Genomic DNA, 25,658 nt, shown 5'->3' on the forward strand with positions numbered 1-25,658 from the left:
CACCTTCTCCAGTATGGTACCTAAACATTGTTCTTACAAGACTTATGGGACCACCTTTTGAACCTTTACACAAATGTGAACTGCAATTTCTCACATGGAAAACAGCTTTCCTTATTGCTATTACCGCTCTTAGAAGAGTAAGTGAGATACAAGCTTTCACAATACAAGAACCATTTATACAACTACATCGTAACAAGGTGGTTCTAAGAACTAATCCTAAATTCCTACCGAAAGTCATTACTCCTTTTCATTTAAACCAATCGTTAGAGTACCTGTGTTTTTTCAAAACCCTGACTCTGTAGCAGAAAGAGCTTTACACACACTTGATGTTAAAAGAGCTCTTCTCTACTATATAGATAGAACTAAATATTTTCGAAAAACAAAACAATTTTTGTATCTTTCTCTCCACCTCATAAAGGCAAACCCATCTCTAGGGGTGAAATTGCGAGGTGGATTGTAAAATGTATACAAATATGCTATAAAAAAGCAAAACGTACATCAACAGTACCTCCTAGAGCGCACTCCACCCGGAAACTAGGAGCCTCTATGGCTTTCTTAGGGTACATCCCCCTAGAAGACATATGCAAGGCAGCGACATGGTCTACAACACACACCTTCACCAAACACTACTGTGTTGATGTGCAAGCCAAGCAGCAAGCTGCAATAGGCCAAGATGTCCTCAAAACTCTCTTTCAAACTATTGCAACGGATACAGGTGACCACCGCTAGGGGAGACACTGCTGCACAATCGATGCAAAAGTCTAGTATCCAGAGCTCATATGCCTCGAAAGGAAAATGCTACTTACCAGTATGCATCTGTCCTTGGCATGTAGAGATGCAGAGTACTACACGCCCTCCCTCCTCCCCGGGACCTGTATCTGTTCCAGTCTCATCTTACTTAGATGCATACGCATGGACATCTCTTTTCTTTACTTCTACTAGCTCCATCATTTCCCATCATGGCGAAAAACAATCTAAGGATGGAGCCGATGCCCATGCGCACTATCGTCCAAGGGACGAGTCACCTATCTCTTGACTACAAAAGACTTCTTCCAAGACGACAACATGCAATCATCCGAGCCCAACACCAGGTGGCGATCTAATGCAAAAGTGTAGTACTCTGCAGCTCTACATGCCAAGAACAGATGCATACTTTTAAGTAGCATTTTCCTTATTGTCATTATGTGCAAGAGAAAAGGTATGTTCAGAATCCTTCCTGGAAGAATTAAGGACAATGCAGTTAAGAATTCTGATAGTAGGTTACAACTATATAGCTGATCATTTATTTTTTATTTGGTTAAAAATAAAAAAATCTAAATTTAACATGCTATTAATCCTCCAGACCTGTCTTATGCCAAAGATCCCTTCTTCCATCTAAACTTTCCAATATGTTTTATTGTCTATTTTAATTGCATCATCTTTCCAAATACAGTATTCCTTAACCTTTTCCGTGCTGATGACGGAACCGCTCCGTCATCAGCCGCGGTAGCGCTGTGCTGATGACTGAGCGGTTCCGTCATGGCCCGCCCGACGCGCCTGCGCGGCGCTGATTTCGCGCCTGCGTGACGCGTTCTATTGTGCGGGCGGGGCCATGACGGAACCCCTCCGTCATGAGCACAGCTCAACCGAGGCTGGTGACGGAGCGGTTCCGTCACCAGCATGGGTGCGCGGCGCGGCCCCCCCCCCCCCCCCCGCCCCCTTAACGCTGCGGCGGAATAGCCGCCGCAGCGAAGGTGTTAAGAAAAATAAATGAATCTTCTAATATTATAAAATACTTCCCCAGCCTCTTAACACAGTGTGGCCATTTTTTTTAGCTTTGTTATCCCTGCAGATTAGTAAGCAAACCGTCCAAATGAAGACGATCCACTGCAACTTTGTAAAATTTTAGCTTCATTAGTCTTATTCAAATTTATTGTACAATTCTAGAAATGTGACACCCTTCCTATGCAATATGGTATCTCCAAAGAGCTAAAAAAGAAAATCCCCTGAAGAGACTGTACCAAAAAGAAGGTATTTTGCGTCATATATTTCTTTCTCTTTCCTTTTAGGAATTTCCAGAAGACCTTCTAAATCAGAATGACCTCATAAAGAAAACTAGCATAAGCAGAAAAATAATTAAAAAAAATGTTGGCAAAGCACTCACCTTAATCATGGTTAATTTGACCTATACATTTATGTTTGAGATTGCTATGTCTGTCAATCATTTTCAATCTGAGCAAGTTCTCTTTTTCCGTTATTCCTCCTTACATGAGAAATGTGTCCTAGAGTTTTTACTCCTAAATATTTAACCCAATTCTTCGTCCTTTGTAACTGTCAGCTTAAAAAATGATGCTTATGGCAAGGTAAAATAAAACCACATTCCTTTTACACCAGGATAAAGAAAGGCCATCTTCAGATTACAGCAGTTTAACCTTCACTTCTTTACATTTTATCATTATAATGTCTCTATGATGTTGAATGTACAAACCTGAGAGTTCTGTGGCCATATTTTTTTTTGATAATCAAATTTTTATTGAAAATTTTGAAACAAACAAGTTCATTGGTAGCAAATCACAGTACAGCATTAAGAACCCCCCCCTCCCACCTTGGCGACAATACTGACAATGAGACCCTCCTGAGTTGGTATAAGAGCTTCCATAGTTCGAACATGCACAATGAGGCTCGGGCCCTCATGGAGGCAGAAGGCTGAACCATTTACCCCACACCCTGCTGAACATTTCCGGGCAGCACCGGGCTTCAAAAGGGGACTCCCCCTGCACCCCACACCAGTCCACACCCCTCCTCCATTTCCGCAGCGACGGGGATGTGGCTTGGGACCAAGTGGCCGCTATGTCCCGCTTCGCCATTGCCAGGGCCGTCCCCAGGAAGCGCTTATCAGCCATAGATCCATCCAAGCCAGCAAATATTCCCAGCAGCAGGTGCCTCGAGTCATGGGGATCCTCCCACCCCAGAGCATTCGTAAGCTCACGCACTACCCCACTCCAGAACGGCTCCAAGGCCGGGCATAGCCACACCACATGGTAGAAGTCTGCCGGGGCAGAGTCGCAGCGCGCACAAGCCGGAGAAGTTCTCAAGCCAGCTCGGAAGAGGCGTGTTGGGGTAAGGTAGGCCGTATGGAGATAGTAAAGTTGGGCCAGGCGTAACCTGGACGACTTAGTCATGGTTTTGGGGGCCACAAGGGCATCACGCCAGTCCGCATCGTCCAAGGGACCCACCCCAGGTCCCCCATCATTACCTGCGCCTCGAGAGGGCTGAATTCTGGGAGGGTGGTGGGTGTCGGGAGATGTGTGTGTAAAGCGCAACGGAGTTGCAGGTATTTGAAGAACTGGGAGTGGGATAGGGCATGTCTGTTCTGTAGGTCCGAGAAGGAGCGCATGTGGTCTCCCACCCATACATCCCCCAGGAGCGAAATCCGCGCCAGGTCCCAGTGGCGGAAACCTCCCAAGGACGAGACCTCCCTCAGCCAGGCTCCATGCCATTACGGCGTCTGCCAGGTTAGCGTCCGGTCCCATCTCACAAGTCTCAGGGCAGCACGCCAAGCCATGAGCACCGTCCTAGTGACTGGGGGCAAGGCTTGTGGCACTGGGGAGCCGTAGAGGAATCTCTGTAGCTGCGAAAAGTCCAGGGTGGTGAGTTCCACCCAATAAGCTGGGTCGGACCAGCCGCCCACGAACCTGTCGTGAATCACGATAAGCCTCGTGGCCAAGTAATAAAGGTGGAGATTGGTGACCCCTATGCCTCCGTCAAAGGGGGGAACCCGGCAATGAGACAGAGACAGTCGCGAACGCCAACCTCCCCACAGGAATCGGGTGAGTATGCAGACCAATTCCTGAAACCAGCCACTGGAAAGGTGGACCGTGGCGTTGCAGGATGTAAGGGAAGTGGGGAAGGACCATCCTTTTAAAAAGGGCGCCCCTGCCCAGCGGATTAAGAGGAAGGGACTGCCAGTTCCTGAGGTCAGTCTTCATCCGAGCGACCAGGGGGGGGGGGGCGATATTGAGGGCCCATTCCAGCTCTGCGATGAGGGTCACCCACACACCCAGGTATTTGAAGGATTGCCTCCGGAGGGGGATCAACGCCTGCCAGTCAAAGCACTATTGGGAGGGGTGCAGGGGGACCAGGGTGGACTTCGTCGGGTTAAGGCGAAGCTCCGAGACCTGTTCAAACGCCGCAAGGGCCTCTAGAGCTCTAGGGCCGGAGTGCTCTTTATCCGCCAGGTAGAGCAGGACATCGTCCGCATAGAGAGCGATTTTATCCACCTGGCTCAGATCCCAGGCCCAGCCCTGAATGAGGGAGTTCTGTCGGATTAACGCCGCCAGGGGCTCCATCACCAGAGCAAATAAGAGCGGCGGGAGAGGGCAACCCTGATGGGTGCCTCTTCGGATCGGGAATGGATCTGACAGCTCTCCATTAATGAGGACATGGGCTCTAGGGCTGTGGTAAAGAACCCTGATCAGGCGGCGGAAGAGAAGGTGGAACCCCATCCTCTCCAGGACATCGTCCAGGTACCCCAGTCCACCGTGTCAAAGGCTTTCTCGAAATCCACAAGAAGCAACACCAAGTATGGGGACAGGCGGTGACGGTGGGCTAGCGCCAGATGGAGGCGGCGGATACAGTGGCGGGTGCCCCTGGTAGGCATAAAGCCACACTGGTCGGAATGGACCAGATCCTGCAGCAAGGGTCGAAGTCGTTGGGCTATCGCGGTGGCATAGATCTTAATTTCCATGTTAATCAGCGATATCGAGCGATAGTCGGAGCATTCCAGGGAGGGCGGCTGTGTTTTGGGAATGACCACAATGGTAGCCACATCAGATTCGGACGGAAAGGACCCCTCCTCAACCACCTGGCGGAAAAGTTCTGTCAAATGGGGAACCAGGTCGTCCTGGAAAATTGCGTAATACTCTTGGGGGAACCCGTTGGGACCGGGCGTCTTGCCGGAATGCAGCAGGGAAATGGCCCCGTGTATTTCTTCTGGGGTGAAGGGGCCATCCAGAGCCTCGCCGGTCTCTCGGGAGAGGCAGGGCAGTTGGGTCCCGGATTCCTCCATTAGTCCCGCTAAGGAGGAACCGGGGGGGGGCGCGCGGCATATAGGGTCGCATAGTAGTGTGCAAAGGTTTGTGCCATGGCCGACAACGCCACATGACGGGTCCCCGCAATCGACCTGATCTCCGGGATAATTCGGTTGGCTCTGGGGTAGGACACCAGGTTATGAAGGAGTTTACCATTTTTATCCCCCCAGCCATAGAATACGTGCCACTGAGGAGCGCCAGAGCATTTTGGCCAATTCCAAGGAGATCCGCCGAATCTCGTCCCGGACAACCGCCAATTGCCTTGAGGTGTCGCTAGTATCACTAGTCAGCTGGGCTCGCTCCAGTTGTGCAACCCGGGATTCCAATTGGACCAGTTGGACAACCTGGTCAGCACATTTGGCGTGGACCAGTCCTCTGGCCACCACTCGAACCACCACCTTACCGGCTTCCCAGAGCGTTCCCTGTGCGGGGACCGAACCCGTTTTGGTAGAAAAATAGTGTTGCAGTTCCTGACCTAGGGACTCCACCAATGTGGAATCTTGCAGGACCCAAGCGTTCAGACCCAAACCGTCCGAGGGCCCGCAGTGGGGGAGCTGAGGCAGAGAGATATGGGGGAATGGTCGGAGATTCCCCTAGGAAGGATCACCGCCCGACACCAGTTGACAATCCGTGGCGGGCATTAGGACAAGGTCTATACGGGAGTGGGTGTGGTGGGCTGCCGACGTGTGTGTGTGTATTGTTTCAATCGGGGGTGCCACACCCTCCAGACGTCGCAGAGACCTATAGCCAAGGTCCATTGCATTAGGGCCTTCGCAGAGACCAACCGCTGCGCCAACAAAGCGCCCGTCACATCGTGGGAGGGCTGCAGGACAGCATTAAAGTCACCCCCGATGACCGTGAGGCCCTGGGGTAGGGAGGAGATCACCTGCGTCAGGCGCCGAAGAGTCCGCGCCAAGAGCGCTGGGGGAATATAGGTGCACAGCAGGTTCACAGGATTTCCTTCAATCAGTCCCGACAGGGCCACATACGTCCCCTACGCATCTGTGTCGACCGTAACCAGGCTTAAGGGAAGTTCCCATCTAAGGAGAATGGCCACCCCCCGGGAACCCCGGGTGAAGCTGGAGTGCCAGACTCGATCGAACCCGTAACGGACCAAGAAATGACAGTGTGAACCCAGCAGGTGCGTCTCCTGGAGAAGTAAGGCATCGGACATGTGGCGATGGGCAGCCCGGAGCATCGCGGTGCGCTTGATGCGGTCTAAATGGCCGTTTACATTCCAGGAGAGAATGTGGAGAGGTCTGCTATGGGCAGGAGACATGTATGAAGAAGAAAGTCAGGTACTGCAGGTGTGTGAAAAAAGTCGTGTTGGGCCGAAGAGGAAGCCCCACCCAGACCCGGGGTCCCAGGACAAGGGTAAAGGAGGTAACGGTGTGCGCGCCAGCCAGGGAAGAAGGGAAAGCCATTGTGCTACCAATAGGAACAGAACACGGCGGCCCGTAGGCGGCCAAAAATAACAAACTTCCAGGAGACAACGGTCTTCACCCCCACCCTCGCCCCCCAACTCCCCCCACCTCCCCCCACCCTATACTTCGCAAAGTGAAGCATCTGTCGCCCTAAACAAGTAAACACTAGCACCTCCCCAGGGAGGGAAATAGGTAAACTAAAACGGTTAGCAACCACAGAAGAACATGGCTGAGTCGGACCCCTCTCCATGCGTACGAATGAAAGGCTATCAGCTAGAACAGATACATCTTGGTTAGATTGCTATAGCCCCGGATAACAGCCTCGATGAGTTCCCCACCAAACCAGTCAAGTGAGCTCCGCAGGAGGTGGTACAGGGAGCCACAGGCAGTCGCAACGATAAGGGACTCCAGGGTGAAGCCCCAGGCGTCAGAGGCAGCATCGTTCACGATCTGGTCTCTCCATCCAAGCCACGGATCACAGGGCTCCCCGACAAGTCCGAGTCCGACACTGCACGCCGCAGAGTTGCGCTTTGGACCAGGGACGCTCTTCCAGGTCAATCAAGGAGGAAGCCGACGGTGGGGGAGCAGGTCCCTGTCCCTGGGCCTGAGGTGGCGAGCGCCGGGACCACACCTCCGGCGACCGGGAGCCCCCACCCCGACGGCCACCTCTCCTCCGGGATCCTGTCCGGCGTCGTCGCGGCTTTGGCGCAGGCTGACTCTGTTGTCCTAAGGCCCCCCGAGCAGGGGAAAGAGGGACACCCGGCAGGAGGGGCCACTCCTCCGTGAGCCAGGTCCATGCCGCCTGGGGGGGGGGGGTCGAAGAAGTAGGTCTTGTTTTGGAAGAGAACCTTGAGGCGGGCCGGGAAGAGGAGCCCATAGCGGAGGCCCATCGCTCTGAGTTTTTGTTTCACCTCGTCATAGGAGCGACGTTGTGCTTGGACCTCTCTGGAGTAGTCCGGAAACACCAGTATTTTAGAGTCTTGGTAGTGGAGTGGCCCCAGGTTCCGGGCCGCACCAAGGACAGTGTCCCTGTTGCGAAAATTGAGGACCTGAAGGATGACTGGACGTGCAGGGGCACCCGGCGACGGCCTGGGGGCGAGGGAGCGATGGGCCCGCTCGACCGCGAACCAGGGGGAGAGCTTCTCCTTAGTCATCCAGGAGCCGATCCAGGTCTCCATAAAGGTGGCGGCATGGTCTTTCTCAACTCCCTCAGGAAAGCCCAGGAAGCGCAGATTATTGCGACGTGCCCTGTTTTCGGCATCCTCCGCTCTGCGTTGTAGTTCGGAGGACTGCGACTGGAGACCGGCTACTTAAGACTTGAGGGCGTTTACATCGTCTTCCACCGTGGGCACTCAAGAAGCCACCTCAGTGATGCGTTCTGTGGCCTTGCGAAGATCTTGGCGGATTAAAGCCACATCCACTCACACCTCTCTTATCTTGTTCTCCATGGATGCCTGGGATGAGCGATCAGGATAGCCGAAAGATCTCCCCCGGCTAGGCCAGAGCCGGCAGGTGGTCCGCCGCCGGGGCCCCGATCCGACTTTGCGAACTGATCCTCGTCTGGGTTGAGGGGCCAGAGGTCGGGGGAGCGGGGCTTCCCCATGGTCCCAGGCAGGCCAACCAGCATGTGGGCAGGAAGAAATAGAAGGGCGTCCCCGCAGCGTCGCCCACCACCCGATACAGCAGCCGAGCTTCACCCCTATGCTCAGATCCGTCAACCCCAGGAACCCCCAATCCCAGCTCCGGGAGGAGGGGGAGGGTGGAGGAGGGCGAGGGGGGGATGATGTTGATGGAGATGCCACCCGACAAGATGGCCGACTTACCCCCAGGCTAGGCCGCTGCACAGGGACGACAGGCATCCAGACCAACGGGCCGCAAGAGAAGGGCTTGTCGCAGCACAGGCCGCCAGACCAGACGTGCAGCACTTCAGTCGAGTCGCTGGGCTTCCGGGCGAACCAGGTCCACCCAGGTCCACCCCGTCCCTCGGGGAATCACCAGGCCGACGGCTTCCGCTCCACCAGTCCAGCGGGGAGGGGGGGCGGCGGTGGTGAGGCCTCCCCCGCCGGGGAGGAAGAAAGGTCCCGGGGGCAGCGTCAACAGGCCATCGGCAATCCGCAGCCCTCCTCGGCGAGCCCCACTCAGGGCGACACCAGATCCTGGAGCAAAGGGACCTCTCCCACGGGGTGGCGCGCCGGGGCGATCCGGGTGAGTTCAGGCCTCAGGGCGTACAGCAGGGCCCCGGGCGCTCCCCCCTCTCCAGGTGCTCCTCACCTCCCACGAAGGCACAGCTCTAAGAAGGGATGGCCGCTCCCGCTCCGCACCTCCAGTGTCGCACCGGGACCAGTGACCGCCGTCACAGCACCAGCAGCTCCGCTTGTAGGTCCAGGCAGCGCCGCGGTCCAGCCACTCCTGTGCGCGGCACCAGGCACCCGGGGTCTCGGGCGTCCCCACTTCCTCCAGGCCCCCAGCTTCAGCTTCAGCAGGCGAATTCGCGGTCCCGAGGCGCAGGATCAGCCTCGCGGGCACGCCGTCCCTCGCCGCCAGTCACAGGAAGGGAGCGTCGCAGGGCACGGCCCGCGCTACCTGGGGGCCGCCATTTCGGGTATGACAGGCCGCGGGCTGGAAGGGAGAAGAGCCGACTTGGCCGCTCAAGGACACCGAGGGGCCAAGGGGAGCACAGGAAATGGTGTCCGGTTAGTGGAGAAGGGAATCAGAGGCTGATAGCGGCGATTAGGCGGCGGATGACGGAGGGGGTCCGGAGCGCTCTCAAACTGCGACCGCCATCTTGATGCGGCAGGCCACGCCCCCTCTGAGGCAATATTACATTAGAAGAAGGAGAGGTGTCACCCCTACTGTGTATACAAACCTTTAATTATGTCCCTGAAACCTTAATGAAATCCAAATTTAGACATTATCTTCCAACAAATCAGCTAGTTTTAGTAAATGCTTTTCAGCATTACTACTTAGTGCAATATTCAGGGGGCTCCCTGTCAACACCAGGACAATAGTAACCCAAGCCATCATCACCAGCCGACTGACTGGACTACGGACATGTTTTCTGTGCTGGAACAACCTCCCCCATCCTCAAAAGACTACAGACTATACAGAACGCTTCAGCTAGACTCATCTTCAACCCCCCAAACGGACCAGCCTCACTCCCCACCTCTGAAACCTCCACTGGCTCACAGTCCAGAAGAGATGCCAATTCTAGCTGCTTACACGGACCTAAAAGGCCCTCCACAACTTTAGACCCTCCTACATCAACCACAACAGCAGCGGCGGTTGTTCTTTCTCCCACCTTGCCACCAAGTCCTGAAACAACCTCCCACTCTACCTCCAAACCTCCACGCTATACAAATACTGACTGATTGATTGAACCAAACGTTGACCACTTTCATTATTAAACTACACTAAATGTATAAATACCATAATATTGTTAGAGCCATGTCTGCCTTTAGTAAATCCAGATTGAGATTCTCCTATAATTTCTATCATAAAAAGTTCAACCTGAATTCTTTAATTGGTATGATTTTAAGTAAAATATTTATTTAGCATTCCACAAACTAATGGTCTGAAGTTTATACACCTACTGAAAGGTATTTTTTCATTCTCCAAATGGCTGTTATAGATGAAGAGTAACATTGGGTACAATCTATCTGTTACTTCTCTGTAAAATTCTGGAATTAAGCCATAATTGCAAAGTGATTTACAAGTCTTTAGAGGTGGACTGTGTTGAGTTGATCCTTTGCATATAATTAGATCTTTTATTTCTGATTGCAATTTTTCCTACTGAGAACCTATTTTCATAGACAAATATTGTGTACCATTAGTCCTCTTATTGTGGCTAATTAAAATAATGAAGAGTATCCATGTAAAATGTTGGATTTTAGACATATCTCGTCTTTCAAAACTAGCAAAAGTGCATTAAAAAAAAGTGGGCCTACAAAAAACATACGAAGAAATCTGGTATCATTTTCATGACATACATAATTGGAGTTCAAACAGTGCACCTCCCCCATCCCCTTTTTATTTTATTATTTTTCCTTTTTGGAAAGTGTCAGTGTTTTGTCTCTATATCTTACTAATGACTGAAGTAAAGATCAATTCATGTAGAAAATATTGTAGGTTGATGTAGGTTATGCGTTAATGTACCTCGTGGAGTTATCCTTTCATTCGTCCTATTGGACACAGTAGATTTGAGTTTAATGCAACTTCCCTTCAAATATTACCTACATGTACATACAATGATTCTTTTTCTCAATTTAAAGAAGTACTAGTAAGAAAAGATAAACATCTTCCAAGTTATTGAACATACATTATTTTGTTCTGCATTTTGTTGCATAAAAGATGGGTATCCTACATTTATTAATGCTCTGTTTCAAAACTAACCATTGTACTACCTTTAATGCCTCAAGATACAGACTTTGCAGGTTTTTTTTGCGAAAAATATTTTCAACCATGGAAGAATTGTAGAATTTACATTTTTTGTCAAACTGATTGTTGTAAATTATATTCTCTGATTTGTTTAATTTGGAGCAGTTTGTTTTTGAAAATGTGAATTTCTCCCACTTGGTTTTGGTTGTAGGCTTTTTCAGATGAACTTGAGAAAAGGTTTGGTGGAAAAGTTGAATATAAGAAAGGAACTCTGAAAGTGACTGCAGATGTGTCAGCAAATGCTAGTGCTTCACAAAGTTCAGGTAATACTTTATTTTAACCATTGAATTATAAATGTACCCTAACCTCGGAAGGAAAGTGGTAAAAATGGCACAACCTTTTAACTGTCACAGTTCAGCGTCCTAATTTACTTAAATAAATTCTTGGTATTTGTTGGAATACCACAGTGATGGCCTCAATTCCTGTTTGAGCTCTGAGCATCTGTTCTGTCATGCTATGTTCTGTACATCATGGTCTACTGTAGAGCTCTAAAACACAAATGTGGCATCCCAAAACTATAATGGTTGCTGTTCCATTCCTGGTTATTGCCATGATCTCAAATTTCCTCAAGTGATTGATAATTACCTTGTGAATCATACATTTGCTGTCTCTAGGAACAAGAAGCACTGGTTGCTACAGACAAATTAAATATCATTTTTTTTAACACAGACACAACATGTATCAGCTAGCCTGATAAATCCGTAATTGTTACACAAATCTTAAAGAACGTGCAATTCATTCCCCTTCTGACACTGTCTTTCATACTTATGTGCTGCCGTGTTTGCCACAACATGTTTGTAGGGTGCCTTTGCCCCTCACCCAACACCTCCCATGTAAGTCATATTGCATAAAAATATCATACCAATCATGCTCTCTTAAAAGGCTAACCGGAACCTGATGGAGTACTGTGTGGCCCTGTAAGGGGTATTGAAGTGCTGTACAAATACTACAGTTTAATAAATCCTGTTTATATAGTCTGCATTCTATCAGATTTGTTGGGTAATCTAGCAAACCATCTGTCAAAATGCCTCACCTCTGCACCCAAAATATATTTATAGAGCAAATTAAACATGACATTTCTGTAGTAAAACCCCACCAATTGGCTAACGGAAATAAAAAAAAATCCTACTCGTTCCTTGTACGCCATCAAACAGTGCTCTACAGATTTCAACTCATTGATTTGGATATTTGTTTTCCTGTATGTGAAAAACACTTATCTTTAACATTTCCTGTTTTTGCTTAGGGTCATTATTAAACCACTAAACAGTGTCGTGGTTACCATGTATCTAATATGATGCCTATGTTTTTTTCGTGTGATACAAAGTTACCTGATGGGTACCCTATTTCTATTAAAATCCCAAAATGCATGCTCTGGGTTTTGGTGACAATTCAATCAGTCTTTTGTAATTCACATCACCAGAACTCATCTGTTTTAAGGAACTGGGCTACTTAGTTTCACTGTGATTATCACGTACATATATATACATATGTTTGAGGCATATGAGCTGTAGCTCACATGTTTTGCATACTCCTGCCATCTAGTGTTTGGACTCGGAGTTGTTTTTCTTCAAAGAAGTCTTTCCAGTCATGAGGAAAGGTGACTCCTCTTTTCGGTGATAGTGCGCATGGACATCGACTCCATTGTTAGATCATTTTTTTCCGTCATCGGGTTCAGACGTGTATTGCTGCGCTCCGGTTCAAAACCGTTTTTCAGGTTCCCCTTGGTGTGCAATCCACTCTACCTGCATCAGTATTGTTTCGAACGCTTATCAGTCGAGGAAAATCTCTATTTCGATCGGAAAACTCCATGAAGGCGGTTGGGCCTAACCACGTCGGTTCACCTCTGAGTCGATGGAACGGATCCCATTCAAATTCTGTCCTCTGTGCCACACAAAGTATCACGCACCGACTCACACGAAGTGTACAACTTGTTCTAATTTCTGGAGCACAATGAACAGGACTGCAACGCGTGCAGATCGTTTCAATCGAAGAAAACGCTCCGCGATCGTCGGGCTCGATGTCGTGAAATGAAAAGGCGATACATCAAATACACGCCAAACATCTTCAGTGAAGGATCCGAACAATAAGAATTTGATGCACAAGGGGCAGAAGAAGAACAGGAAGTATCCATTCCGGAATCGGACTCCGAGTTGGAAGACGACATACCGTAAGGTCAACAGCCCGTGAATCCTGAGCATCCCCTTTCCCCAAAATCCACCTCAGACCAAGCAAAAGGCTTCAGTTCCATCCCCGCCTTCGGGCCACGGTCAGCACTGAGAAGACGTTTCCGACACCCTGCCTTCCGGCTGGACTCCAAAACATGTTGTTAAGGCTTCTGGCTCGGGATCGAGTCAGCCAAAGTCAGGCACCTAGCCGAAACCTTCAGATTCAGAGCCAAAACTGCTTTGGAGCCGAAACCGTTGACACCGAAATCAAAGACATCTTTGGAACCAAAATCTTGCGTGCCGCAAAGTCTTTGCATCCCTGCATCGAAGTCCTTGGTGCCCAAACCGAAAAATGTTCCTCCGAAGCTGCAGGATCTGATTTTCAATGTCCCACCACCCAAATCGGACCCAAAACAAAAGGAACGTTATATTGGTCCCGATACAGGACATGTTCTTACTTAACTGCCTCATAAGCGCAAACCTGAGTCAGAGGACCCACATTATCACATTCCTTTGAAGAGCAAGAATGTCGGTACTAACCCCTCTCCTCCTATTCTTCCACCACATTCCCCTACGCCACCTTCCCCACTATTAGAATATTTACTTATTACACCAACTAACTCTCCACCACCACAATCTGATGACGATGATGATGGAGATGGTGGGGATAATATATTACTGGTAGATCTCTGGAAAGACTACAACACTGTTTCACCACAGACAATGACCCAGATCTTTACCCTGCAAAGCCTTCCCCTCCTGATAATGTAGGATATCTAGAAATACTTGCTAGAGCTGCAGAATATCAAAGAGTCCCTAGAGTAAGATTTCTTTTTTTAAACGCTCAGTAACACATAAAGGTCTAGTCAGACTCTCCCTAAGCGTAAAGGCATGATGAGACATGCCAATATATTCAAAGACCCTGTTGTGCTTGTATTTTCACCCCCAGAATGGACAAAAAATATAACCATCTGATCCAGCTTTTATTATAGGACAGTTACCACTAGACTCTTTGGTCGTCCTTAATGCCTATAAACGGGCTGTCAGATCTGGGGGTCTCTAGTTGGTAGAGGTAGGCATCAATGTCCAAATAGGGACCCTTGCTTCTAATCAGGGTAAGGGGGATGCACTCTTTAGATAACCCCTGCTCACCTCCTTGGTTGCTTGGCACAAGCAGACAGGCTTATCAAAGGCAATGTGTAGAGTATTTGTACCAACACTCACAGTAACACAGTGAAAACACCACAAATTAACCCCACACCAGTTTAGAAAAATAAAGTATTTTTATCAAGACTACACAAGACCAAAACGACAAAAATCCAACATACACAGTTTAAAAATCTGACTTTAAAAAGAGTTCAAGAAATTGTATCAAAATAATCCGCAGAGGTGCCATGCTTTGCCCAAAGTAACTGTTTCTGCAAAGAGAGTTTCAAAAACAGCTGCAGCGTCGAAAAACAAATAGATGTGGCACTCCTGAGACCTTGGGGAGGCGAGGCGGCGTTGAGCAGTGTTGAGTCCGGTCTGTAGGGGGAGGGTGGCGTCAAGTCTTTGTGCTGGGTCCGATGCGCAGGTGATGCACAGGTACGATGTGTAGATCTTCGGGATGCGACGGCGTTGATGAGTGGCGTCATCTTCGGTGTCAATGTGACGTCAGTGAGCTTCTTGCTTCACTCTCGGCCGTTATTGGCGCCACGATAACAGGAGGCCACCCTCCAGCAAAGACCCGGAGTCAATGTGAGGCATTGGCGTTGATCACGGCCGATCACTGCTGGCGTCGGTGGACGTTGTAGGGCGTCGGAGCTGCGGAGCAGGGCAGGCTCTTGAGTCGTTGACTTCACAAGCGGCCTTGGTACAGGTCGCGGCGTCACATCAGCGGCATTGATGGCGTCGGAAATACAGTTCTTTGGCTTCTTTTCTCTTGTTCAGCTCCCAAACAACTTCCAGAGGCCCCACAACTGAATCAAGCACTCTAGGCAGTTCGGAACGCACACAGCAGAGTTCTGGGGGAAGCTGGGGTGAAGTCCTTTTGTGCCTGGGACTTCAAAACAGGAGGCCAGCTCTTCTCAGGCCCTTGGAGATCTCTTCAATCAGGGGACACAGCAACAGCAAAGTCCTTCCCCACTCCTTGGCAGAATAGCAACTGCAGGTCAGCCCACATACACTCAGCACGACAGTCCTTCCTCTTCAGTCTTCCAGCTTTTCTCCTTGGCAGTGGTTCCTTCTTGATTCCAGGTTGATTTAAAGTTCAGGGGTTTGAGCCCCAGTATAGATACCCATATTCTCTTTGTTCTCTGAAGGTAGAGAGTCCTTTGCCTAGTCCAAACCAGTTCTGGTCAGTACTGGAGCACTCTGTTTACATGACTTTCTTTCCTTTCACAGTGTAGGCCAGGGACATCAGACACACCACAGGAGGTGGAGCTAGCATTGTGGAAGGCTGGCTCAGCCCTATTCAGGCCCCAGGTGCAACTCCTCCCACCACAAGTTAAGTCAAGTCAAATTTGCTTTATTCAAGATAAAAACTCATAAACGCATGATACATCTAAAACCATTAGATCCACATTAACGGGTATAAAATTTGATTACAACCTCCAAAACATTTCCTTTTTTATCCATGGTAAAAAAAAAAGAAACGATACTAAAACAAAAAACATTTAAAATTTAAAAGAATAAAGCATCCCACCACTCTACATGGAGATCTCTCTATTCAGCCCTGTGCTGACTCACCCTGTCTCCTGAAATTCTCCCGCACCTGTCACTCAAACTCCAGACAAGGAATACACAACCTAGTAAAGGCAGGCTTGGATAGTTAGGCAAGAAAATACCTACTTTCTAAAAGTGGTATTTTCAAACACAGAATGTTAAAACCAACTTCACTGAAAGATGTATTTGTCATTCTGAGTTCAGGCATACTAAACTCGAATATCTACCATGTTCCCTGGGTCACTTAGGATTATAAGAGGCTATAAACGGTTTCGTGATTGCATGGAAGCAGTGGGCAACTGGATGTCACTAAACTGTTTAAAACTCAATTCCGGTAAGACAGAGGTCATTCTGTTTGGTAATGATCCGAAATTCTGGAGCCCAAGCTGGTGGCCAGATTCGCTGAGTGGCTTCCGATCCCTACCAAGAAAGTAAAAAATTGAGAGTGCTGATTGATGACAAACTTAACTTTGAGGACCAAGTTAATTCAGTTGTCTCGGCCAATACATTTGCTCTTAGAACTTGCAAGAAAATCCTACAGTTTCTTCCTAAGGAAAATCAACACACTGTAGTGACTGCACTAACCGTGTCGAGGCTGGACTACTGCAACAGCCTCTACCTTAATATTCAGGAGGGACTGTTGCATAGACTCCAACTTCTACAAAACTCGGCCACCAGACTGCTTACTGGAACGGCTAAATTTGCCTCGGTGTCCGGGGATATCAGAAGTCTTCACTGGCTACCTGTTAAAAAACAGGTGCAGTTTAAGTCGCTCTGCACAGTTTACAAAGCTCTTCAGGGCACCGGTCCAGAGTATCTGAAGCAGCAGTTTCAGTGGTATGTTCCCAACAGACCACTTCGCTCCTCGGGAGCAAAATTGATAAGTCACCATCTCAAAAAAAGCGAGCTGGGGAGGTAGGAGCTTCTTGGCAGGTGCAGCCAGGGCATGGAATGCCCTCCCACTCCATCTTAGAAACTGTTCCAATCTATTGGCATTTAGAAAAGCCTTAAAAACGTGGCTTTTTGGCTTTTAAGTCGAGGCTCATAGGTTAGATCTCGTTGGGGGAGGCTGTAGATAGCGCCAGGATACCTTCGGGTAGCAGCTTGCGCTTTAAAAATATGAATAACATAACAAAATCAAACTGCTCATTCTAGCTATGGGGAACAGGAAGCCTTGCAATAGTGAAAACCGAAAATGGCTGTAATTCACTATTAGGACATGCCACACACATCAGGGCATGTCATACCTTTTACCTAAAATGCACCCTGCCCTTGGGCCTACCATAGGGGGTGACTAATATGCAGAAAAAGGAAGGTTTAGGGACTGGCAAGTGGGTGCACTTGCCCAGTCAACATGGAAGTTAGCAACTGCACACAGGTACTGCGGTGGCAGGCCTGAGACACCATTTTAGGGCTACTCATGTGGGTGGCACAATCAGTGCTGCAGGCCCACTAGTAGCATTTGAATAACCAGCCCTGGCACACTCAGTGCACTTTACTTGTAACCTACTGATGAAACAAATCTGCCAATCATGGATAACCATTCATAATAACAATTTATACAGAGAGCATATGCACTTTAGCACTGATCAGCAGTGGTAGAGTGCCCAGAGTCCTTTAGCCAACCACCACGGATCAGAAAAAATAAAGGAGAAAGAAGCAAAAAGTTTGGGGATAACTCTGCAACTGTGGTGCCTATTTCCAAGGGTAAAACTCACATCACTCCACCTACTCCACAACCATAAATGTCTTCATCACACACCACTTGGATTTCAGATAACCTCCACTCAGCATGTCCACTGCCTCCTTATCAGGATCTATAGCTAACAGAACAGCATGAAGATGCCTTGCATTATTACAGCGTGGATGTTAAGGACGCATGCCCATTAAACACTCACCAGTCTAATACATCTGAGTGCCACCTAGTTACAGTAAGGGTTGCTCATCATTAAGTACCTCTGCAGATGAAGGAGGATGATTTCCTCATAGGGATCCTTTCTAAGACCGATATTGTCAGTTCTCAGAATAATGCCAAAGTGCTTGGAGGGGAACTTGAAGGACCCTATCAAAATCAAGGTGGTTGCGTCAAGAGTGGGTAAGAAATTTAAGCCCACCCGACGCCCCTTTGAACCCCTGTTTAGCTAAAGGGGCGTCCCTTAGAACAAAGCCAAAAGAGTAACCCTGGAAAGTCCAAAGTATAACTATATTTACTTCACTATCTAATTCTTACATTCCACTCATCAAGCATGCTTGGCAGAGATGCACATTAAATATATTTAACACACTAAAATGTAATGTTTACAATCTTTATTTTTAGAAAAGGGGAAAAAGAGAACCTTTTTCTTCACAGTTATCAAATTTATACAATTTCAGAAAAATTCCTGAAAGCATATACATTAAAAACACATTATATAATTCCATAACTGTGAAGAAAAAGGTTCTCTTATTCTCCTTTTTTTTAAAAAAATAAAGATTGTAAACGTTACATTTTAGTGTGTTAAATATATTTAATGTGCATCTCTGCCAAGCATGCTTGATGAGTGGAATGTAAGAATGAGATAGTGAAGTAAATATAGTTATGCTTTGGACTTTCCAGGGTTACTCTATTGGCTTTATTCAACTATAGCACCCTGTTCCTGGAACCAGTGGCGTCTTCTCTCTTTCCTTAACTTATATGTGTCCCTTAGAACACCCTAATGGTGCAAAAAGGCACTAAACATGCTGTCAAGCATGGAAAATTAGACACTCCACCACTGACAAAGACAGACGGAAGATTGACACACATGGGAAGCGCACAGCATTTGGGTGCAGCAGCATAGTGGCATATTAAAAATTCAGTGTCCATACTAGTACCTGAAATTTGTGTTAAATAAAAACATTCCCAGTTCAAAGCATTAGCTGTAGGGGGTCACTGCAGCCTCATTAGTTTTTACCAAATGCCTCACCATAATAGCAGCGCTCCTTATGACATGGCTAAATTCATGTGTTTCTGTGCCTCGACGACTGGCTGGTAAAGCGTAAATGCCATACGCATTGCCTCTCCCACACTCAAGAAACTGTACTACTCCTCCACAGATTAAGCTACACCATTTGTGTAAAAAAAAGTATCATATTTTCTCTGCAGTGGACTCTAGGGGTTTTGGGAGCCACACTGCAGCCTCAGGGGAATCTTTTCCCTGTGGTGAATGAGTGATGGTTTTTCAGAGGCTGCTTCTCCTGATCTCTTTCTCCAGAAATGCGAGTTTCTATATAAATGTTGGGGATATTAGCAACTATTGTTCACATAATGAATGTAAGATTAAATATGCATCCTCTATAGGAATGTCTAGCAAAATGGGCGACTCGGAGGACCTAGTGCTGGTGGAGCCCAGCGTTCAGCACAACCTGCAATGTTAGATCTACAACAACTTGCTACAGGGCAGATTGTTTCTTGACCCACAGCTGCAGGTGACCATCAACATAGACATGTCCCTCATAGGTTGGGGAGCCGATATGGGGGACCACACTAATCAGGGTATGTGGTCACTGCAAGAGTACCTTTTCTAAATCAGTGTGTTGAAGCTGATGGTGGTACAGTTAGCTCTTAAAACCTTTCACCCTTTAAAACCATTCTATACTTCAAGGTGGTTCTAATTTAAACAGACAATATTACCACCATGTATTACATATAGAAAAACGGCAGCTCACTCGCTCCACAATTGTCAAAGCTAGCCCAGGCAATTGTGCACAGAGTGCTGTGTTATCAAGTAGCACTTGCATCTCCCTTGGTTGGACAATGCCTTTGCTGATCTACTCCGTAGAACTTGCAAGGAAACTCGTAAATGGAAGATAAATTCTAAAATTCTCAATCGATGCTAAAATCCTCCTCCAATGTGTCTGCCATTGGAGGAGCCCAACAGTGTGTTCTTCACCCATAAGAATGCAATTTCCAAAACCTAAGCTCCAAATACCTGCACCCACGATCTCTAGGCAATACTCTATTGGAAAAGCTTCCCAGAGATACTTGTTTATGCTTTTCCTCTGCTGACTCTAATCCCTTGCATAACATGGAAAATGTGGCAGACACCAATGACATGAGTTGCCAGTGCCCTGAAAGGCCCAGGTAACTGTGATACTCTGTACTATTAGATATTTCATTTAATTCACACATGTTTCAGTTGAATATATGATCAAATCCCGCATTCTTTTTCTCTGCAGGGAATCACAATGCAGTCGTTATCACGACCGTGTTGTGATTCTGCATACCATTACTCTGCAAGTCGGAACAACGACTTGCAGAGGGGGGCGCTGGAAGTTGGAATAGTATAATTTACTATTCCAACTCCAGTCTGTGCGGACACTAGGGAAGGTGTTGGATTTTAAATCGAACACCTCCCCCACCCTCTCCGCAAGTCGTTGTTCCGACTTGCGGAGTAATGGTATGCGGAATCACAACGCGGACGTGATAACGACCGCGTTGTGAATCCCCGCTGAGATAAAGTTTCGTTGTAAACGTTGTTTACCGTTTAAGTTCTGTCCAGATGGATTATAGTTGGCTACTGCATCCCATCTTTAAGTCTCTGTCTTATAATTTTGTACCTGAGTTTTGAGACTTTGGATGTTTGTAGCTCCCAAATGAATGTATGCAAATATTTAAAAAATCTTGGAAAACTTAGTACATGTGCATGCTGTGCTGTTAAACTGAAAAAGTGGTCATTTACAGTACTGTCAACTACATTTAGTCTTGAATTACCACAGTCAAACAAATGCTTTGCCTTCTCCTTTGCCAGCAAAAGACAGAGCTAGCCTCCACTACCCTAAGAGTACACCTTGCAGCAATAGTTGCATACATTTAAAATGGAGAACATCACTTTATTTTTAAAGTCCCTGTTATTAAGGCCTACATGGAAGGTTTTCAATGAGTAATCCTTTTGTGGCAGTTTAATATTGCATTGCATTCATTATTAGGATTATGGGCACACCGTTCGAACAGCTCTCTTTGTGTTCACTGCACTTCCTTTCTTGGAAGGTAGTTTTTCTTGTGTTGTCCAACCTTCTGATGGCTTTTACTGAACTTTGTGGCTTTGTCAAGAGTCCAGAAACTCTTCAAGCAGATGTACAAAGACAGAGTTATGTTGCGAACTCACTTGTTTTCTTCCCATTTCAAGGGAACCAATCTATTGATTTACATTTCCTTTCCCCCAGCCACAGTCAGTAGTAGAGAAAAGAATAAAAATTTTACAAGAGCCGTCATTTATTATGGTTACAGTAATCGGTTCATCAGAAAACCAATTGTTTGTCGCTTTTGCATTACCAGTTGACCTAACGGCTAGGGCGGTCGACCTTGAATCTAGGGAACTGGGTTTGAGTCTCTGCAAACAACGCTGAACTTCCTGTGGTTCTGGGCAAATCACATGATCTCCTCGTGCCTAACAACACAAAAGAAGAAAAAAAATGTGTCCTCATGTAACGCAACTGGTGGTATGTAAAGTGCTCTGATACCCAATAGCTTTGGGTCACGTTCGCACTATTAAAAACTCTGTAAAATAAAAACTATATAAAAAACATACCTTGGAAACAGATTTCAGAGGAAGACGTGGCAAGGGGGATAGTTTGATGCACCCAGTTTTGTTATCCCAAATCCAAACACACACTAGGTGATGTACCAAGAGCAAGTTCCACTCCTTAAAAGGAGTCACAACAGTGGTCTTGAGTAATATTCAGCTGGCTGGCATTTGAAAGGATGTGACTTGGATTTCAAAGCGTACATTCACTAAACATTACTGTGTAGGCATTCATGCCTGCCAAGAAACTCAAGCCACCACATTGGAATTTGGGTACTGCTATGCAGTCTATGTACAGCTTGTTGATTTACTGCAGCACAGACTGCAAACAGAAAATTGTACTTACCTTTAAACAGACCATTTGTAGCTTGTAATGCTGTGCCCTACTGACTTTTACATTTGTGAGCACAAGGAATGACGTATAGAACTGTTATACTGCACACTTAGATTAAAATATATATTCCTTCGCCAGTACGCTGACCTTGCAATCCTTTGTATCTCTGCACATGCGCCTACCCCTAAGGGAACTCAAACTGAGCAGTTTGTGAGGTCCTGTTGCATTGTGGGTTTCAGCGGAGGTAAAGTGAGCAACCCCCAAATTGAAACACCTTTCACCAACTAAATTAACTTGTAACATTACAAGCCTTACACTAAGCGACATGAGTGCACACAGAATGTAGCCCTACACTAAACGACATGAGTGCACACAGAATGTTAATTTATTCCTCTAAAAGCTATGAACTGATTGTTACAGGTAAGTAAAATGTATGTTACTTTGCATTTCCAATGCTACTCCTTTTTTTAAAAGTCTGATTAATTTTTGCCACAGACCTAGTAAAGTTTGATTCATACACACTGTCTCTATACTGGGATCTGTCAAAGTGGATAAATCTTATAGTGGAAGGGGCTCCCAAAAGTGATACACCCCATGTTAATTTCCACCGTGAAAAAACTATCATCTCTTCAGTGAAAATCACTGGTTGGATTTTCATGAAACATGATTGACTTGACACCGATACTGTCAGAATCAACTAGAGATCCTGTTTAAATTTCATGAAAATCTGGTCAGTGTTAATTTTTTCTTTAAAAAAAAAAGAAAAAAGAAAACCTTCAAAAAGTAGGACTCGCATGAGGTTAGAAATTCTTTAGATACATTCACCATGGACCGGCATATTAGATTGCTGATCCCGCAATCAAATTGTGACAATAAAGAAATGTAGTTTGATAAAGCAACATTTTTTCATCGGTCTGTCTGCAGATTTGCAGAACCCCAGAATAGCTGAGGATCACGGACACTCTGAATTACTGGCCAGAACTGACATTTTTTATTTGTGGCAGCCAATACAGTATGTGGGGCTTGCATCCTGGAAGAAAGTCAGGGCACTTACACGGGGGCTGGTTCAACCCTTTCCTGACCATAAGCAGGGCTCCCCTAAGGGCAAGAACTGCCCACAAGTATTAAAAATGATCGCTCATTTTTTTACACATGATTATCAGAGTCATCATTTTCAATTTGCAGATCTGGATCCCCAGACTAATCTTTTCAAATGTAGTCTTGGAATAAAGAATGCTTCCCCAGGGATTTAAGAAAAAAAACAATCTTACAGAGGATACTAGCCGTCAGCCACATTGGATTCTGTCAACTTTGGGGCTGATCTGAGCACAAGAAGGCTAGTGGCTGGGTGAAGTGATTGATGTTGGCACGAGGACCAATGGTCATACTCAGTGTCCATGTAAGATATGGCTTTGGATCAGGGTCCTAGCGTAGACCAAACCTTGAGCCTAGAGTCTGCTCTACACGTAGTCCAAGTGCTCACTGTATACAGTTGGTTTGTTCAGAGAAGGGATAGCCCTCAATCAGGCCCTGCACCCAGGGCATGTTGGGCATTACCTTTGGTTATGGACAGTGTGTTTGGGGTTGGATGAGGATGGTGTAGAGTCTGGCTGTAAGCCAGGCCTTGTTCCCAGAGGTCATGCTGCATATCTGAAAAACTTTTATTGTTGGTTTGGTAGAATAGGGCCTGGTCATAGAGGGAGCAGTATTCTGTCACAGCCCCCTCCTTACTAAATTACAGTGATCTGATTACTTGTTTTTTCACCCCTGAGGCGGAAGCCCGGGGCATCTCCTCTTTCCCTCATTAGCAGCGGAAGGCTCTACTTGCGTGTGACAGAATTTATACTGTATGCATTGTGATTCAATACTTGTGTGCAGTCCTAATTACGAGTGATCTTATTTTAAAACTTGTACATATTTTAACCGATACGCTTTTAATCGGTAATTGCCTACATTGTCTGACCTGACGAGATTTCTTCGTCACAGGGGTCCTGACATTGCTCTCTCTCCCCCGGCGCAGCCGAGCACAGCGCTCTCGCCGGCTGGGAGAACGCGCAACCGCCATCTTGGGGGGAGGCAGGGTAGCGCTCCAGCTCCTGGACGCCTCCCACCCTCCCCCAGAAATGATTAAAAGTAAGAGGCCATCCCGCCCGCGCAGCGGGCGCGCCAATGGCGCGCCATTGGCGCGCCGAAGGCAAGCCCGTCTGCGCCCGTCCGCGCCGGGCCAGCGCCTAGCGCCAGTTCCCCTGTCTCTCGTCCCCCAACAATCACCTGGACCAGCAGCCAGCTCGCCATATTAAGACAAGGCGTCTGCACCCCCACTGCCTGCTGTAACCCCCTGGATCTAGAGAAGTCTACTTACACCTGCTCTCGGTGCAAACTCCACCTTCCCATAATGCGAAAACGGGACCTCCACATTCAGAAAGCCACTAAACCCCAGCCTCCCTCTAAATTAAAAGCTGCCTTAATAAACTGCCGTTCCCTGCCTGCGTTCGCCTCAGATATTTGGCTTTCGCTGGATACTCATAAATGGGATATATTATTCCTCACGGAAACTTGGCTTAAAGACTCTTCCAAACCAGACATACACTTGGCCACTCCCCCTGGCTATCGATTGCTAGGAATCAATCGAGACAATTCCAAATCTGGGGGGGGGCCCTGCTGTCATCGTAAAATCCCACCTCATTCTGAACATTAAAAAAATACCTAACCTGGGGCTTATTGAAGCCATGTATCTCACAATTATGGATTCCGCCATCACGATCTTTGCCGGCATCCTGGTCTACAATCCCCCTACAGCTACTTCCGCATCTCTCAACTCCTTGCTGCACTCAATTGCGGACTTGTCCCTCAAACACTCTTACTTTACAGTACTGGGTGATTTCAATCTACATGTCGACAATCCCTCCTGTGCCCAAGCATCCTTTCTTCTTGAATCCTTACAAGGTCTAACTCTGTCTCAATTAATAAAGGGTCCTACCCACAAAGCAGGACACACGCTTGATCTTATTTTCACGAATCATCCCGGTATCACTTCCCTTCCTTCCTTACCCCTCACATGGTCAGACCATTTTCTTCTCCCTATTGAAATCACTATTCCCTCCCTGCCCCTTCCCTCCTCTATCAACAGAGATATTGGTCGCAAATGGTCCAAAATCACCTGTGAGACCATTGACCCTTGTTTTCTCTATCAGTTCAATTCATCGGAAGATCTTAACAAGGAAACTGTGAGATATAACTCTGCCCTTACCACTGCTCCAGATACCATTTCCCCTCTTGCTCCCATGTCTTCCTCTAAATCTCGTCCTTCTGCTCATTGGTTTTCCCTCTTGCTGAGAGAGGAAAAGAGTAGGTGTAAACAGCTGGAACGTAAATGGCGCCAGTCATATGACCCTACTACCAAATTAGCCTATAAAATGGCCCTGAATACATTTCAAAAACTTAAACGTTCCACGATGAGAGCCTACTTTTCAAAACTGATTCAACAGGCTGAGAATTCTTCAAAAATTCTCTTCACAATTGTGAAGGATTTTGTGAATCCACCTGCCTTGAAAGCCCAGTGCGCCCCCACTCAAGCTCTCTGTAATGGACTCTCTGATTTTTTCCAGGAAAAAATTATCAAACTATCTTCCTCCTTTGATTCTGCATCTCCCAGCCCCCAGCCAGGAGCATCATACCCCCAGCAATGCTCATTTAATTCTTTCGAGGAGCTGACGCCAGATTTAGCTCTGTCACTTTTAAAACAGGTCAAGTCAGGATCACCATTAGGCCCAGTTCCTTCCAAAGTGATGGGTAATCTCGGCCCTGTTTTAGTCAACCCTCTCCTCTCCATTTGGAACTCTTCCTTGACCCTTGGTCAATTCCCTTCAGTCTGGAAACAAGCTAGGTTGCTCCCCATTTTAAAGAAACCAGATGCGGATCCTTCCCAATTCAGCAATTATCGTCCTATCTCTCTTCTGCCTAAACCTGCTAAAATTTTAGAGAAA

General features: G+C 47.2%; 1 protein-coding gene across 1 annotated transcript in view; it reads left to right on the forward strand.

The window, feature by feature from the left end:
- Positions 1-25,658, forward strand: part of LOC147732881 (protein mono-ADP-ribosyltransferase PARP14-like) — a 1,341,877-nt gene that overhangs the window by 452,984 nt on the left and 863,235 nt on the right. Inside the window, exon 10 of the mRNA XM_086957426.1 lies at positions 11,079-11,190. Within this exon, the coding sequence (XP_086813552.1) occupies positions 11,079-11,190 (112 nt within the window). The remainder of the gene's footprint in view (positions 1-11,078; positions 11,191-25,658) is intronic.

Source organism: Lissotriton vulgaris, chromosome 2_1 (genome assembly GCF_964263255.1).
Source record: "Lissotriton vulgaris chromosome 2_1, aLisVul1.2, whole genome shotgun sequence".
NCBI classification, from domain to species: domain Eukaryota; kingdom Metazoa; phylum Chordata; class Amphibia; order Caudata; family Salamandridae; genus Lissotriton; species Lissotriton vulgaris.